The sequence below is a fragment of the Microtus oregoni genome, unplaced genomic scaffold (genome assembly GCF_018167655.1).
Source record: "Microtus oregoni isolate MIOR12 unplaced genomic scaffold, Mior012 000004F_ref0000308, whole genome shotgun sequence".
Taxonomy (NCBI): domain Eukaryota; kingdom Metazoa; phylum Chordata; class Mammalia; order Rodentia; family Cricetidae; genus Microtus; species Microtus oregoni.
The window spans coordinates 21,816,245-21,830,607 of record NW_024543063.1 but is presented as its reverse complement, the minus strand read 5'-3'; the positions used below and the strand labels follow the sequence as shown (position 1 = coordinate 21,830,607).

General features: G+C 40.2%; 1 protein-coding gene across 1 annotated transcript in view; it reads left to right on the top strand.

The window, feature by feature from the left end:
• Positions 1–14,363, top strand: part of Col4a4 (collagen type IV alpha 4 chain) — a 120,971-nt gene that overhangs the window by 54,846 nt on the left and 51,762 nt on the right. The window contains exons 13-21 of the mRNA XM_041649674.1: positions 536–616; positions 1,388–1,441; positions 1,700–1,759; positions 2,575–2,619; positions 3,841–3,894; positions 4,906–4,975; positions 5,848–5,952; positions 9,743–9,907; positions 12,591–12,680. Of these exons, the coding sequence (XP_041505608.1) occupies positions 536–616; positions 1,388–1,441; positions 1,700–1,759; positions 2,575–2,619; positions 3,841–3,894; positions 4,906–4,975; positions 5,848–5,952; positions 9,743–9,907; positions 12,591–12,680 (724 nt within the window). The remainder of the gene's footprint in view (positions 1–535; positions 617–1,387; positions 1,442–1,699; positions 1,760–2,574; positions 2,620–3,840; positions 3,895–4,905; positions 4,976–5,847; positions 5,953–9,742; positions 9,908–12,590; positions 12,681–14,363) is intronic.

The following is a 14,363-nucleotide window of genomic DNA, read 5'->3' as shown; positions in this document are numbered from 1 at the left end:
CACTATTTTCAGTGAACTTGAAGTGGTATCCTTCATGAAGAAATACTGCGTATCAGAAACATGGGCACACTATGCAGTCCGTGCTAGCCTCAAATTTGTGATCCTCCTATTTCAGTCTCTTATCTGCTGAGATTTTTGTTATTATGAGATACATAATATTTAGTTTGATTATAGTTTTAGGGATGCATTTAACAAGACACTGTTCACATTCACGTGAACAGACATATGTATATATGTGCACCCATTGTGTGCGTACCATACATAAACACTACAAAGCACTGCACCAAACATCTTCAGTAGATTTTCCCTAGATAGTAACATTACAGATAATTTTTTTTTATTTTTAGAATTTGTTTTAAGCCATATTTTCATATGAAACGATAAATAATTTTTTTACAGCGCAATACATGTTTTTTATTTTAAATCTAAGGCTCACAGGATTGGAAAAATTATATTATTCCTGGGTGAAAGTTTTCTTTGCTTCAAAACATAAGGTAGTTAAAATGAAATTCCTATTTTCTCAATGTTTTTAAAGGGTGAAGTTGGCCAGCATGGTCCTCCTGGGCCCACCCTGTTTGTACAGCCACCTGATGTGAACCTCTATAAAGGAGAAAAGGTAAGCCTCACGTACCTCCTAGGTCACCTTGTGAAGCATGAATAGGAATTCTTTTGGGCACAGGCCCAGGGCTGGGCTACCGGGCCTCATCAAATGAATCTCAAAGCTGCCCCACTTGGCCTGTGCTCTCATCAGTCCAGTTAGTCTGGGTTGAGCGCTGAGGCTCAGAGCCTTCCAATGTTCTCAGGTCCACTCAGCCACTGATCCACAGACTGGGCATGGGCTGAGCTAAGTACCCCAGATCACACTACCCCTGAGTGCTGTTCTGAAGTGCAGACAGCAAAGGTCATGGGGGATCTAGTTGACTTTCCAGGTTTGGTGATGGGCTTTGTGGTTTGATAGCCGAAAAGCTAACACATGCATAGGGCTGAATATGTCGTAGACTTTGGGAAAATACAAATTCATCTGTCTGTGGGTAATTGATCCATCTGTCCAACACAGGTATTCCCAATGCCAGATGCATGGTCTGTAATTGTTTTTAAATTATACCTAAAGTCTCCTACCTTATCCAAACAAGCCAGTACTTCCTATAACTATATCCCCAACCTTGGACCTGCAGGCTGAGTCCATATCTCCTCCATGTCCTCTGTGCTTCTCACACTCGTCCAAATAAAACCAGGGATAAAAATGTACTTAGGTCTGAGTTGCTAATTTGGTTTCTTACTTTAAAAAAAAGCCTAATGAGAAACAGGTCGTCAAAAAAATGATTTATGAAGTGTACGGAATTCAGTGAATACTATGTAATCTTAATATATCCATCATACTTTTTAGGGTAGAAAAGGAATTCCCGGAATGATTGGACCTCCAGGACCTCCAGGACGCAAGGTGATTTAAATTCCTTTCATTTATTTATGTGAGATAATATTTTCAGCTGATTTTTTGGTGCAGTTTTCTCATTATTTTAACTGCCAGCCTTTACTACTGGAAATTTTCATTGCCTTACTATAATCTTATAAACCCCCACTGTAAAGGAGTTACTCTCTTTAAGGTGTTACCAATGTTTTTGTTTTTCATTTTGTTGTTGCTTTAAAAATTAAGGAAGTACTGTTGACTGAAGCCTTCTAATGCTGTCATCTTTTAAAGGGAGAGCCTGGTATCGGAACCAAAGGAGAGAAAGGTATTCCTGGGTTCCCAGGACCTCGGGTAAGGATCCTTAGTCCTAAGCCTCAGTGAGATTGAAAACATTGCTCTTCCATACACGCATGAGGCAATGCCTGTATTGCCATGAACTCAAACATGAAAACTATCCCATACACTGTAATGCATTTTGCCGAAGAATTGGGGTGTCCCCTTCCATGTATGCCATTTTGATACAACAGGCTTGCACAAGACTGGACCACTGGGGGCAGGGGACAGGTCTGTGGCTGCTCCTGTGGGCTCAGTTTTAGGGTGATAGGCACCTGTGCTGGTTGGTGTAAATGCATTTTGTATACTGAGGTGTCTAGGTATGGGTGCCTCACAGGAAGCACTCTGTCAGCTCCTAGATGCTCTCACGTCAGTCAGTCAGTAATGCATGCCCCACGGAGCCACCGTGGAGACCAGTTTCCAGGATGCTGACATCACTCCAGAGCTGCAACTGATTGGTCCGTTCTTGACTTTTGTGTTGTTTTGCTTGCTGAAGTTGCACAGAGTAACTATTCATCTCTATGCAAATGAATGTGCTGTAGATTATTATGCTAAATAATTTAAATTGGAACAGTGGAAAGAGCAAACACACACATCCTCTTCATTAAACGCGGGCAATAATGTGAATTTTCTGAATCAGACTACACAAAGGTCAAGGAGAATGCCACATGGCATAAGCACATAGAGTCCATTTTATGCTTATTACACTTTATTCTGCTGTATATCAATGCATATCAAGGCTAAATACCAATACAGCAAGGCTGACAAAGATAAAGATAAAAGCTTCATGCCTTATGTTTGAATTCTGCTTGTTGATTTTCTGTAATTATTAGGGCGAGCCTGGTTCCCATGGATCTCCAGGTTTTCCAGGACTCAAGGCAAGTGTGCATCCTAGCAGAGGGAAGAATTGTGTTTAAGTTGTACCGTTGTGTGTGCCCAGCAGAGGGAAGAATTGTGTTTAAGTTGTACTGTTGTGTGTGCCCAGCAGAGGGAAGAATTGTGTTTAAGCTAGACTATTGTGTGTCAGCACTGATAGGAGTTGGATGGATTGTCTTTGTTTTTGTTTAGGTCTTAAATTTATTTTACATTTATTTATTTTATGTGTGTGTGCATGTGCACATGTATGACTCTGCATGCATGGAGCTCAAAGATCAGTTTGAGGAAGTCTGTTCTCTTCTCCCACTGTGTGGGTTCTAGAGATTGAACCTCAGGCTTTGTGGAAAGAACTTAACTCACCGAGACATTTCACCCTCAATCACGTATTTGGGTTTGTTTGTTTTTTAAAGGATTTATTTTATTTTGCTTATATATTTAAATTATGTATGTTTATATTTCATAGAATATATTATATTTTACATTTATATAATTTATCTAGACATGTATTTATATAATTTTAAATTATATCATTTACCCAAACATCCATTTATATAATTTTAAAATATACACAGTTATATGTACATGTGAGTGAAAATGCCCACAGAGTCCAGAGGACATCAGAATTGATGAGCCACCAACATGGGTGCTAGGAACCCAACTCCAGTCCTCTGCAGGAATAATGTATACTCTGCCATCCCACTATCTCTCCAACACTCTTCTTGAGTTTCTGAGACAGGGTTTCATGTAGTTCAGACTGGCTTTGAACTCACTACCTAACTATGTAATTGAGGCTGGTCTTGAACCCCTGATCCATTTATCCTTTTGCCCCTCCATCTTAAGGGCTACACACCTGGCTCAGATACCTGCATTTTGTGAATTATACAATGGGTCTCAACCTGTGGGTTGTAACCTCTTTGGCAACCCTCTGTCTCTAAAAATATTTACATTACGATTCATAGCAGTAGCAAAATGAGAGTTATGAAGTAGCAACGAAAATAATGTTATAGTTGGGGGTGGCATTACAGCATCAGGAAGACTGAGAACAGTTGAATTGCAGCATTGAGTTGTTAGTTTTAAAAACTGAGCTACAAAATTGATTCCATCCCAGAGTGGTGAAGACTGCCCTGAGTCTCTGTGAGTAGCCACTGTTTACATTAGGGAGAAGTGAGGTGAGGTCAGCTCGACTCAGCCAGGTGTTTGAGTGTGTCTCTGGTCATTCCTAGGGAGAACAAGGAGTGGCTGGAGATCCTGGACTGTCTGGCTTTCCTGGTGCAAAGGTAAAAACGTAAACCCATGGCAGAGAAACTTTTAGACCATTCTGCTATCAACTGAAGGTTTTAGAATATTTTGAATAGTCTAAGTGTAACTTTTGAAAAAGACAGGTGTAATCCTATAAATGCTATTTTAATTCAGGCTATGTATTATGTATAAATAGATTATTGTCATACCATTGTCATAGTAACTAGTACATGTAGTTATGTATAGTAACTAGTACATGTAGTACATGAAGCACAGTTATGGTTTTTTTTTGTTTTGTTTTTTGTTTTTTGGTTTTTCGAGACAGGGTTTCTCTGTAGCTTTGGTTCCTGTCCTGGAACTAGCTCTGTAAACCAGGCTGGCCTCGAACTCCCTGAGATCCGCCTGCCTCTGCCTCCCGAGTGCTGGGATTAAAGGCGTGCGCCACCACCGCCAGGCTTGTTATGTTTATATTTGAGAAGTAATTCTTTTGAAAGTAGATCCTAACAAGAGCTTTAACACTCTCAGAAGATCATCAGCTTTTGTGGCACTGCAGAGCTTTTCCCTTTGTTTTGTAACCTCTTTTGTAACAACATTCATGGCTTGTTCAGGGGAAGCAGGGGGCTTTGGGGGTGGGGGTTGTGATTAAGGCGGAGACAATATTTTGCCGTTATCATGAAACACTGTTTCAGGTCTTGCTAGGTGACTGAGATGTTTATGCTCTAATGCCCCATTAGATACTAATGTTCAAAACCTTCCTAAGAAACTTGGTGGCTTACATGATGCTTAATTTATGGACACACAGTGGGAATTTTGGTACAGCTCCTGCTTTTTCTTTTGTTATATCTTTGTCCATTCATTGTTTTCTCTCTGTGTAGGTGAGAGGCCAGGTGCCTGTTAGTTCTTCTGTAAAGTCTTGACCGACTCTCTTCTCTAGCCAGACGATTGTTTTTACTTCTTTGATGACTGTGCCTATGACTTTCTAACCTTTGCTTAATGCTAGGAAGTATGATTGTTATTTTGAAGAAAAGTAAATGAATGAATGATTTTAGGGGGATCCCGGAGATCGCGGGGACCCAGGACCACCTGGTGCTTTGGTAACTCCCCCTCCTCCACTCAAAGGTTTGTGTTCACTTTATTTCTTCCATAACTTATACAGAAATGGACTAGATGGGTCCAATTAAACGAGTTTGTCCTAGTATTCCTGTGTATTGCACAGCAGGAAGGATTAAAGCATAAATATTAGTATTTAGTTACTTTTCTCATTGCTGTGACAACATTTCTGAGAGAAAGAGAGGCGGGCTTTGTTTTGGTTCATGGTTTCATGATTCTAGGGAAGGCGTGGTCCATAAACACTGTGGTGGGACAGATTTTGTATGGGGCAGCCGTACTGGGAAGCAAGCAGATAACTGGAATCAGGCACAGGTACTGGAACCAGGCACAAATTTCAAAGTTCCTTCCCTATTTTGTCTAACTTCCATCATCCTGGCCTCACCCCTTAAAGACTGCAGAGCCTCCGAAGCCAGTAACACTGAGTGGCACTGGAGTGTTCAAACTCGCAAGGGACATTTCAGCTTCAAGCCATAACAGTTATTGTGACGATGTGACGTTCAACATGTTGGGAAAGCTTTGCATCCTGCTTCATGTCCCATTGGCATAAGACATCAAATTTTATTTCAGATTGTAAATATGTAGTGGATATTTTTATTATTTAAACTTTTAGAAAACAGTTTTTCTTTAACTGTTGAAAAAAAAATGTATGAGGTGATTTAACTAACATCTACCAAGATAACCAAGACGCCCATGAAAAGAGACACCTAAGTCAGTGTCAGAGAACTCTGCCAGAGGGGACTTAGATCGACGTATCCCATTTAAAATGTGTCAAGAAACTGCAAAAATGCCTCTAACCTGGACTTTACCAAGCCTCGCAGACTCCTGAGTTTCAAGATGTGTGTGGACATTTGTCTTATTATGTCTATTGTTGCCTTCACCAGGTCCTCCAGGGGACCCAGGGCCCCCTGGCCGCTATGGAGAAATTGGAGATGTTGGACTACCAGGTCCTCCCGGGCCCCCAGGCAGACCAGGAGAAACTTGCCCAGGTATTAGTCTACCATATGTTACAGTGGATTTCCCACATCAGGCTCATAGCAGCGTAATCCTTAATTCTGGCTGACGTGGAGGTTGCCTTCAGAGTCTTTGTGAAAGACACTTGCCTGTGTGCACTCCAGGCCCAGAAGGCTAAGCGTTGTGTTATGACAATGGCCCTGAATTTCTAATGCCTCCAAATTCAAGACAATCAAGGAAAGTAATATAGGTTCCTTTACACCCACACAATATATGTCATTATAGCATAGATATTCTATATGTATAATATATATTATCAGTCAACGAGAGCTGTCTAAGGCAAGTATTTGTTTGATAGGCCTTCCAACAGACTTCCAGTTGTAGAGCGGATTTGAAACTTCTGTTGGAGCTAGTGTTTACTTAGCTGAGCTACCATTCTGGCAGATTCTCCCAGCTGACATATACTCTTAAAATCCACAAGGGTCCCAATATTCTATGTGAGATGAACAAATCAACATCACGATTTTACAAACCTTTTACTTAGAGGAAAAGGATCTGCCTCCCCAATCCCCAAGAAAAATCAAGGCAATCATGGGCCCCATGACATTTGAAGAAGCCCAGGGGAATGTCTCGCTGCCATAGGACCAAGGGCCCCTCTGGGAGCTGTGCTGGTCAGTATTCCAGAAAGATGGGGAATAGCAGTTTGAAGCTTGTTTTTATTCTGTGAACCAGGTGAACAGAAGAAACCTGGCAGGAGGAAAATCTTAAGTAAATGTTTTGCCCGACCCATGTCTTTTGTATTTACTGAGGAAATTTTATCAAGTTTCGTGAGCTGCTGAACCACTAACTACCAAGTTCTTGTTCACTTCTCCCCCGAACTATCTTCTTCCTCATTTAGCGTATGGCAAGAGAAATATCAAAAGCCTTGTCTGGTACAGTCAGTCTTTGGGGGTTGCAGTATGGGTTTAATTGACCCAGGATTATGTAAAGAAAGAATACTCTGTTGGTCAGGACTAGAAGATGTGGAATGTGAGCAGGCCTTAGGATCCAGTTTGATGCATAGTACCAAATCAATGTGTGTTCAGTTTTTATTACTGTGGCTGCTCTCTGTGCCTGCTATGACATAGGCACGCACAGTGGAGTGGTCCTGCACTCCCACAGATAACACGTTAGGCACATGCAGTCATTATTTGTGCATGTGTGCCAAGAAAAAAAAATTTAAAGACCTCTACCCATCTACTACATAGATGACTAGGAGAGCACATATTGCAGCCAGTAGATGTGCGAATGGGTTTTCTTGGATTAATTTTATGAATAAATAGGATGAGAAGATTGAAGAAAACAATACTTTCAAATAAGTGAAATATGTCTGTGCCAGCTCACCTAAAGAATTGGGGAACGTAAGAAAACATGATTCCCCATACCTGTGTGCCTTCGCTTGTAGCTCCTTTCAGAGGCAGCGATGCATTTTGGTGTATGGGATAGTCAAGTTTTAGAAGACTTTTATTTATTTATTTATACGGGAATGTGTGTGTGTGTGTGTGTGTGTGTGTGTGATTACATACCATGGGGTGTGCTAATGTTCTCAGAGGCCAGAAGAGGGTGTTGGATCCCTGCATCTGGAGTTACAGGTGCTTGTGAGTCACCTGATGTGAGTTCTGGGAACTGAACTGTGCTCCTCTAGGAGAGCAGCAGGTGTTCTCTTGAAACCACTGAGCCATCTCTCCCGCCTCATCTGCTAACGTTTTACTGCACCCTGCTCTTCTTTTTCTTTCATAGAGTTTGTTCAGATTGTTGTGGTGTGACTCCTGCTTTCGATCTGGCAATCAGTCTTGTGATAAAAGTGGGGGTTTGCTCCACTTTTTTATGTACTCTTTCTGTGTACCCTCAGTTTTATGATCATTCTGTCTCCTCTTCCCAAGCACTGGGTAGCAGGGGTGCATCAATCTCTGCTATCTAGACTAGCCCCACCCCCTCTCTTTCTCAGGTGTGCACTTAAATTTGTGTCTGTGTGACGAACACAACTCGATGTTTGTACACAGTGAGGTGTCTAGTGGATTAACACACTGGCCATGCCCACATGGTCATTATTGGTTTGTGTGCATGTGTGCCTGTATATGTTTGAAAGGAGGATTTTTTTTAAGATCTTTTCTCTTAACAGCTTCAAGTATACAGTGTGACTTGGTAACTGTCCTCTGCCTGCTGCACATTGGATCTTAAATCTTAATTTTTTAAAACGTTTTTATTGTTTTCATTGAGCTATACATTTTTCTCTGCTACCATCCCTTCCTCTCTCCTCTCCTTCTACCCTCTCCTGTGGTCCCCAGGCTCCCAATTTACTCAGGCAATCTTGTCTTTTTCTACTTCCCATGTAGATTAGATCTATTTATGTCTCTCTTAGGGTCCTCACTATTTTCTAGGGTCTCTGGAACTGTGAATTGTAGGCTGGTTTTCTTTGCTTTATGTCTAAAAACCACTTATTAGTGAGTAGATATGAGTGAGTCTTTCTGGGTTTTGAGTTACCTCACTCAATATGATGTTTTCTAGATTCATCCATTTGCCTGCAAATCTCAAGATGTCATTATTTTTTCTGCTGTGTAGTACTCCATTGTGTAAATGTACCGCTTTTTCCTTGTCCATTCTTCAGTCAAAGGGCATTTAGGTTATTTTCATGTTCTGGCTATGACAAATAATGCTGCTGTGAACATAGTTGAGCACATCTCCTTGTGGTATAATTGAGCATCCTTTGGGTATATACCCAAAAGTAGTATTGCTGAATCTCGAGGTAGGTTGTTTCCTAATTTTCTGAGAAATCGCCACACTGACATCCAAAAGGGACTGTACCAGTTTCACTACAACCAGCAATGCAAAAATGTTCCCTTTACCCCACAACCTCTCCAGCGTAAGTTGTCATCAGTGTTTTTGATTTTGGGCCATTCTTACAGATGTAAGATGGAATCTCAGAGTCATTTTGATTTGCATTTCTCTGATGGCTAAGGATTTTGAAATTTTCTTAAGTATCTTTCAGCCATTTTAGATTCATCTGTTAAGAGTTCTCCATTTTTTTATTGGATTATTTGTTCTTTTGATGACCAATTTCTTGAGTTCTTTGTATATTTTAGAGATCAGCCCTCTGTCTGATGTGGGGTTGGTTCAGATCTTTTCCCACTCTGTAGGCTGTTGTTTTGTCTTGTTGACTGTGTCTTTTTCTTTACAGAAGCTTCTCAGAGGTTAAGAACACTGATTGCTCTTCCAGAGGTCCTGAGTTCAATTCCCAGTCAAAACATGGTGACTCCCACCCATCTATAATTATCAACACATAGAAGAATAAAAATAGGCCATATCACCATGCACAAAACTCAAGTCCAAATGGATCTAAGACCTCAACATAAAGCCAACCACACTGAACCTCATAGAAGAGAAAGTGGGAAGTACACTTGAATGTATTGGCACAGGAAACCACTTCCTACATATAACCCCAGTAGCACAGACACTGAAAGAAACAATTAATAAATGGGACCTCCCAAATCTCCAAAATTTATTCAACTCACCCAAAACTTTGTCCCCTGGATCAGTTCCTCCATTGTTCCCACTTCTTTCTTCCCCAACAATGGCCATTCTACTCGTCCTTCTGTGAGTTTGACTGTTGGAGCCCACATGGAAGTGAGGCCACAGGGTGTTAATCTTTCTATGTCTGGCTTGTTTCACTAGATGTGATGTCAAATAGTTTCAGCCATTTTCCTTTAAATGTGCCGATCTGTGGTCTCTATAAAAAGCGTTACTCTTGAGAACACCTGTAATTTCCATTCTTAATATTTCTTGCAGGCATGGTGGGACCCCCTGGGCCACCAGGGATTCCTGGTCCTCCAGGATTTCCAGGGGAAGCTGGTGTTTCTAAAAGATTCGACTGTGCTCCAGGAGAACCAGGGAAGCCAGGACCACCTGGCCTTCCTGGAGCACCAGGACCACAGGGCACCCCTGGATCAGATGGTAAAATATTCCTCATTTATCTTTATTAGAGCTTATGCTGAAATTCAAAATTACAGATCTATTCAGACAGTATGATTTTCTAAATACTTTAAAACTTGTGTAATATTTCATAAGTTGGTAATATTAAAATTATTTCTTATAAATATGGAAAATGTCATTTAATTATCAATTAAGTAGTGCAATTTATTAATTTGTTTAATAATGAAAGATAGAATTTCATTAATTGATAATTTTTTGTTTTATTAACATAGTTTTTAATTTTATTGAATTTATATGTGAGCTTGGTTTAAAAGATGAGCTGTTGTACAGAGCCTGTTATGCAGAAGAGAAATGCCAGGCTTTGTTTTTTCTGTTTCTTCCTCCTCAGAGACAACTATTTCCACACACACAACTGGATCTTTTGGTATTTGTTTCTATATTGTTACCCTGCAACCTGTATTTCTGTTACTGAAGTTTTTCTCTTTGTTTATTGGCTTTTGTTCCTCCCTACAGAATTACCCATCATTCACCACACCTCATTCTATATGTACACATTTTCCATTCCCACTGCCTACTGAGAGTGATATTGTCATAACTGGGGCTCTGGAAATATTTAGTATTTCTATGGAATGGTTTATAGGTGCTATACACCAGGTTATCTTATAATGACACATTTGTTATTCTTTTCACAGAAACAGTTGGTAAATTGTCTTTTGCATGTGTGTCTGTGTTTGATTGACATTCTTAGCTATCTGAAATTAACCTCAAACCTACCAGAGTTTTGTATCCATCATTCTTATGATACTGTTAGCTCATGAAATAGCCTTACAGTATACTTTCCCAACAAATCTTTCCTGGAGCTTTTTGACTTTTTTAAATTAGCAAGGCAGCACCTTTGATTAATTGCTGAGATACTTGGATTTTCTTCACAGCTTTTTAAAAATTATTTTTTATAGTTTCTAATGCCATTTAAACACTCTATTGTAGAAAGAATGATAAGGAAAATGTACATTTCTGTGCATTTGTGATTGATCACCTTGGCATCCCTTCCTCTCCCTTGCTCCGTACTTCCTCCTGCAGTGATCCTTCTTTCATTTCCACATCTCATATGCTCCATTGCCCTCCCATCCCTTCCCTTTAAGCCTCTTTGCCCCCCTCCTAAACCCTTTTGTAGTCTCTTGGCTCCTCTCCTCACTTGATCCCACTTAAATACACATGTTTAACCTTTGAAAGTTAGGATCCACATGGGTCTTTCTGAGTTTGGGTTGCCTCAGTGTTATATTTTCTAGTTCTATCCATTTTACTGACAGTTAATAATTTCATTGTTCTTGAACATAGGATAAAGTTTCACTGTATGCATAAACAACATGCTCATGATCCATTTATGCTTTGGTGGACAACAAACTTCCGTCTTGTTGCGACTGTGAAAACGTAGTGATAAATGTGGATGATCTTTCTCTGTCACCCCTTCTGCATTTCTCTAAGTCTTTGCTTCCCACTAGTTAGGTCTCTTTCAGTTGTCTACTCACGCACTAGACTTTCAAGTAAGGATTAGAGATAAGAGAGTAAAGCTGAGGATCACACTTATCTGAAAATACCTTTGCTCTACTGGGTTGTCTGATGGGAAGTTTAGCTGAGTATAAAATCCTGGCTTGAAAATTTTTCTTCTCAGGCTCATTTTCCAGCTCCAGTGAGAGCACTGAAAACTTCTATACTCTTTCCCTGTCTGATCCTATGTTTGAGATTCACTTCCATTTTAGAAGCTTTTTTGAAATTTTCTTCAACTTCATCTTTCAGCTCTTATTGAATTTATAGATTTTTTGCTGTCGTATTTACTGTGTATATATTTATTTTTGAGTTTACTTGATCCTATTATACTCTTTCAGTTTTTCCTTTTGCAGCAGACTGTCCATTTATCCAGTGTAAATAGTGTTTTAATATGTCATTTTTTACAGTGTTCTTAAAACTTTGCTTTTTCCATTTTTGATGCGATGTTTTATTTTCTGCAAAAATTTTTGAGAGGGATCTTTCCATCTAAATATTTCATTATCAAATCATTGTTTTGGGCCTCACTGTCATTTTACTCCTTAAACCTCAGGGGAGATTCTGGTGTGAAATCAGCATTTTAACTTTTTCATTTCTTGTTTCTCTTCACATTTTCCACTGAGGCTTAGCTCTCCTGGATTTGTTTTTTACCTTCTATTTTTGTTTTACAGTCTTTTACACTCCTAGAATGTGGGGGAAATGTAAAGCGTGTCATTTGCAGTTTATCTGTCATCTTGAACTACATGTGTCGAAAGTTTGACTTAGCAAGCCATGCTTTGTGTTTTCTTCTTTATCTGGTAATTGCTAAATGAAGGGGAAAAGACAGCCAGTTGCCAGATTCTGACTCCAGCTTCGTTCATGATTTATTTTGTTTTGGTATTTATTCTTGACATCTATTTTTTTAATCTGTAGTCCACTAACCTAGGGATGGTGTTAAGAATGTCTTTTGTCAATGGTTATGGTAGAAGAAACATATTATGAAAATTGTGGAAGATAGACGGAGGGGAATGAAGGGAGGAAGAGGGAGATAGGAAATCATGAAATAAAACCTGGGACAGAGACAGGAAAGAGAAGGAAGAGACTGAGTGATTCGCACTGGTGCCCTCCAGGGGACATAAAGTCATGCAATTTTGTCTGATACCCCCTTGCCTCCAAAAAGTTATATATTGCAGCCCTGGGTGTCCTGGACCAATGGGAGAAAAGGGAAAAATGGGTCCCCCAGGAAGAAGAGGAGCCAAAGGAGAAAAAGGCAAGTATTTACCTAAGGTAGAATTTATACATGACAGCCACATATGGAGGACCAGGGTGAGGGTGTCTATGAGAAAAATAGCCTGGCGTGTCAGTCAGGTTTGTTCCTCCCCATCCTCTCGCCAGTGTGTACTCTAGTGTGAATAACTCACAACTCAAGTTCTTCAGTCAGACAAGGGCTTTATCATTTTATCACTCATGACTCATCTTTACTTGAGAATTTTTTTGTGCAGCTTTGAGTGTATGGGAATATAAAATGGGTATACAAATCAAACCTTTACTAATAGTACATAACCGAGAAATTTGTTTTAAAAGAATTTTGTAACACATATAAGCGTTATTTATTAAATATGAAAGCAAGTTTGCATACTCACAGATAAAGGTGTTTATTTTTATGTAAAGAATTTAATTTTGTCTGAATGCTGCAGGATGTAGAGCCTCTTCAATGTTTCTGAGAGCAAGCTGATATTTTGATTTTATAATCAACGTTGAGAGCATTGCTTTGCATACATATATAGCCTAAAACAACGGAAGTACATCCAGCTTCATTTCAGGAAATTCTGTCCTAATTCCACCAAAATTTATTATCAACTGTTTTTTTAAACTCATGCCAGCAACTCCAAAGAAATTTTAAAAATTAACCATTTTAACATCATCCAACCAAAGATAGGTCAATTTAATATTTAGATGCCAAGGGATGAAAGGTTTGTCCATAACTAAACCATTGTGCTTGTGCGCAGTCACAGCACTGCGATTCTCGGCACAGAGCAGTGTGGGATCTGAGATGAGGGGTTTCCGGCAGCATGCCTTAGTGTTGTGTGTTCAGAAAAACTGCTGCAGTGGGGTCAGGAGACACGGCATAGGTGAGTGTGGGCAGAAACATGCCATGCACACACTCAGAGTTCCTTTTTGGTTGCCTTTCATGGCTGCCGGTGTTTTCTGACACCCACGTAGGGCTGACGCCCACAGACTGGAGAGCAGATCTGCAGGGAAGGGCGGCCATACATTTTGCCTTCAGGGGCAGCTTTGCTCACAGGTCCTCTTGTGCAGATTAGGCACTATTTGTGCTTTAATGTTTTATTGGCGTTTCTGTCTGTGGATCTCATGTTTTCCGGACTCACTAAAGCCCAAGGCTGTGCACCCCCCCCCCCCCACAACTTGTCAGGGCCTTTGGAACATCTGAGCCAGGCAGCATGTGAGCATAAACACAAACCAATTTGACTTTCCCAAACTTTATTTTTTGTACCCAAAGTCCTGTTCATTAGATTATGTTCTGCAGTGAACTAGCAATTGCAATGTGCCGCTCAATCAATAATCCCTTCATGCCTTGCGTTTCCTTGATTATTCAGGGTCATGCTATAATTAATCTATATGTTTAGTGTAATTTATTGATTTTTGTTTCCTCAGTAACATATTTTTTTTAAAAAGGATTTTCAATTATCTACCAGAATTTTAGATTAGGTGTGGGTGAGTTTAAGGCACAAAACGTGATTCCATTTATTTAGAAATTGTGTGCCCATCCCACATAGGCCATGCCACAGACACATCCAGCCCCAGCCCGTGCCCAGTGCTTCATTTCAGTCCTCACGTAGCACGTCACATAGACCACGCCCTCTACCTCTCTACCATGCTCCGTGCTTCACCTTTGCCCTAGTCATGTTGCCTCATCCTACATAGGCCATGC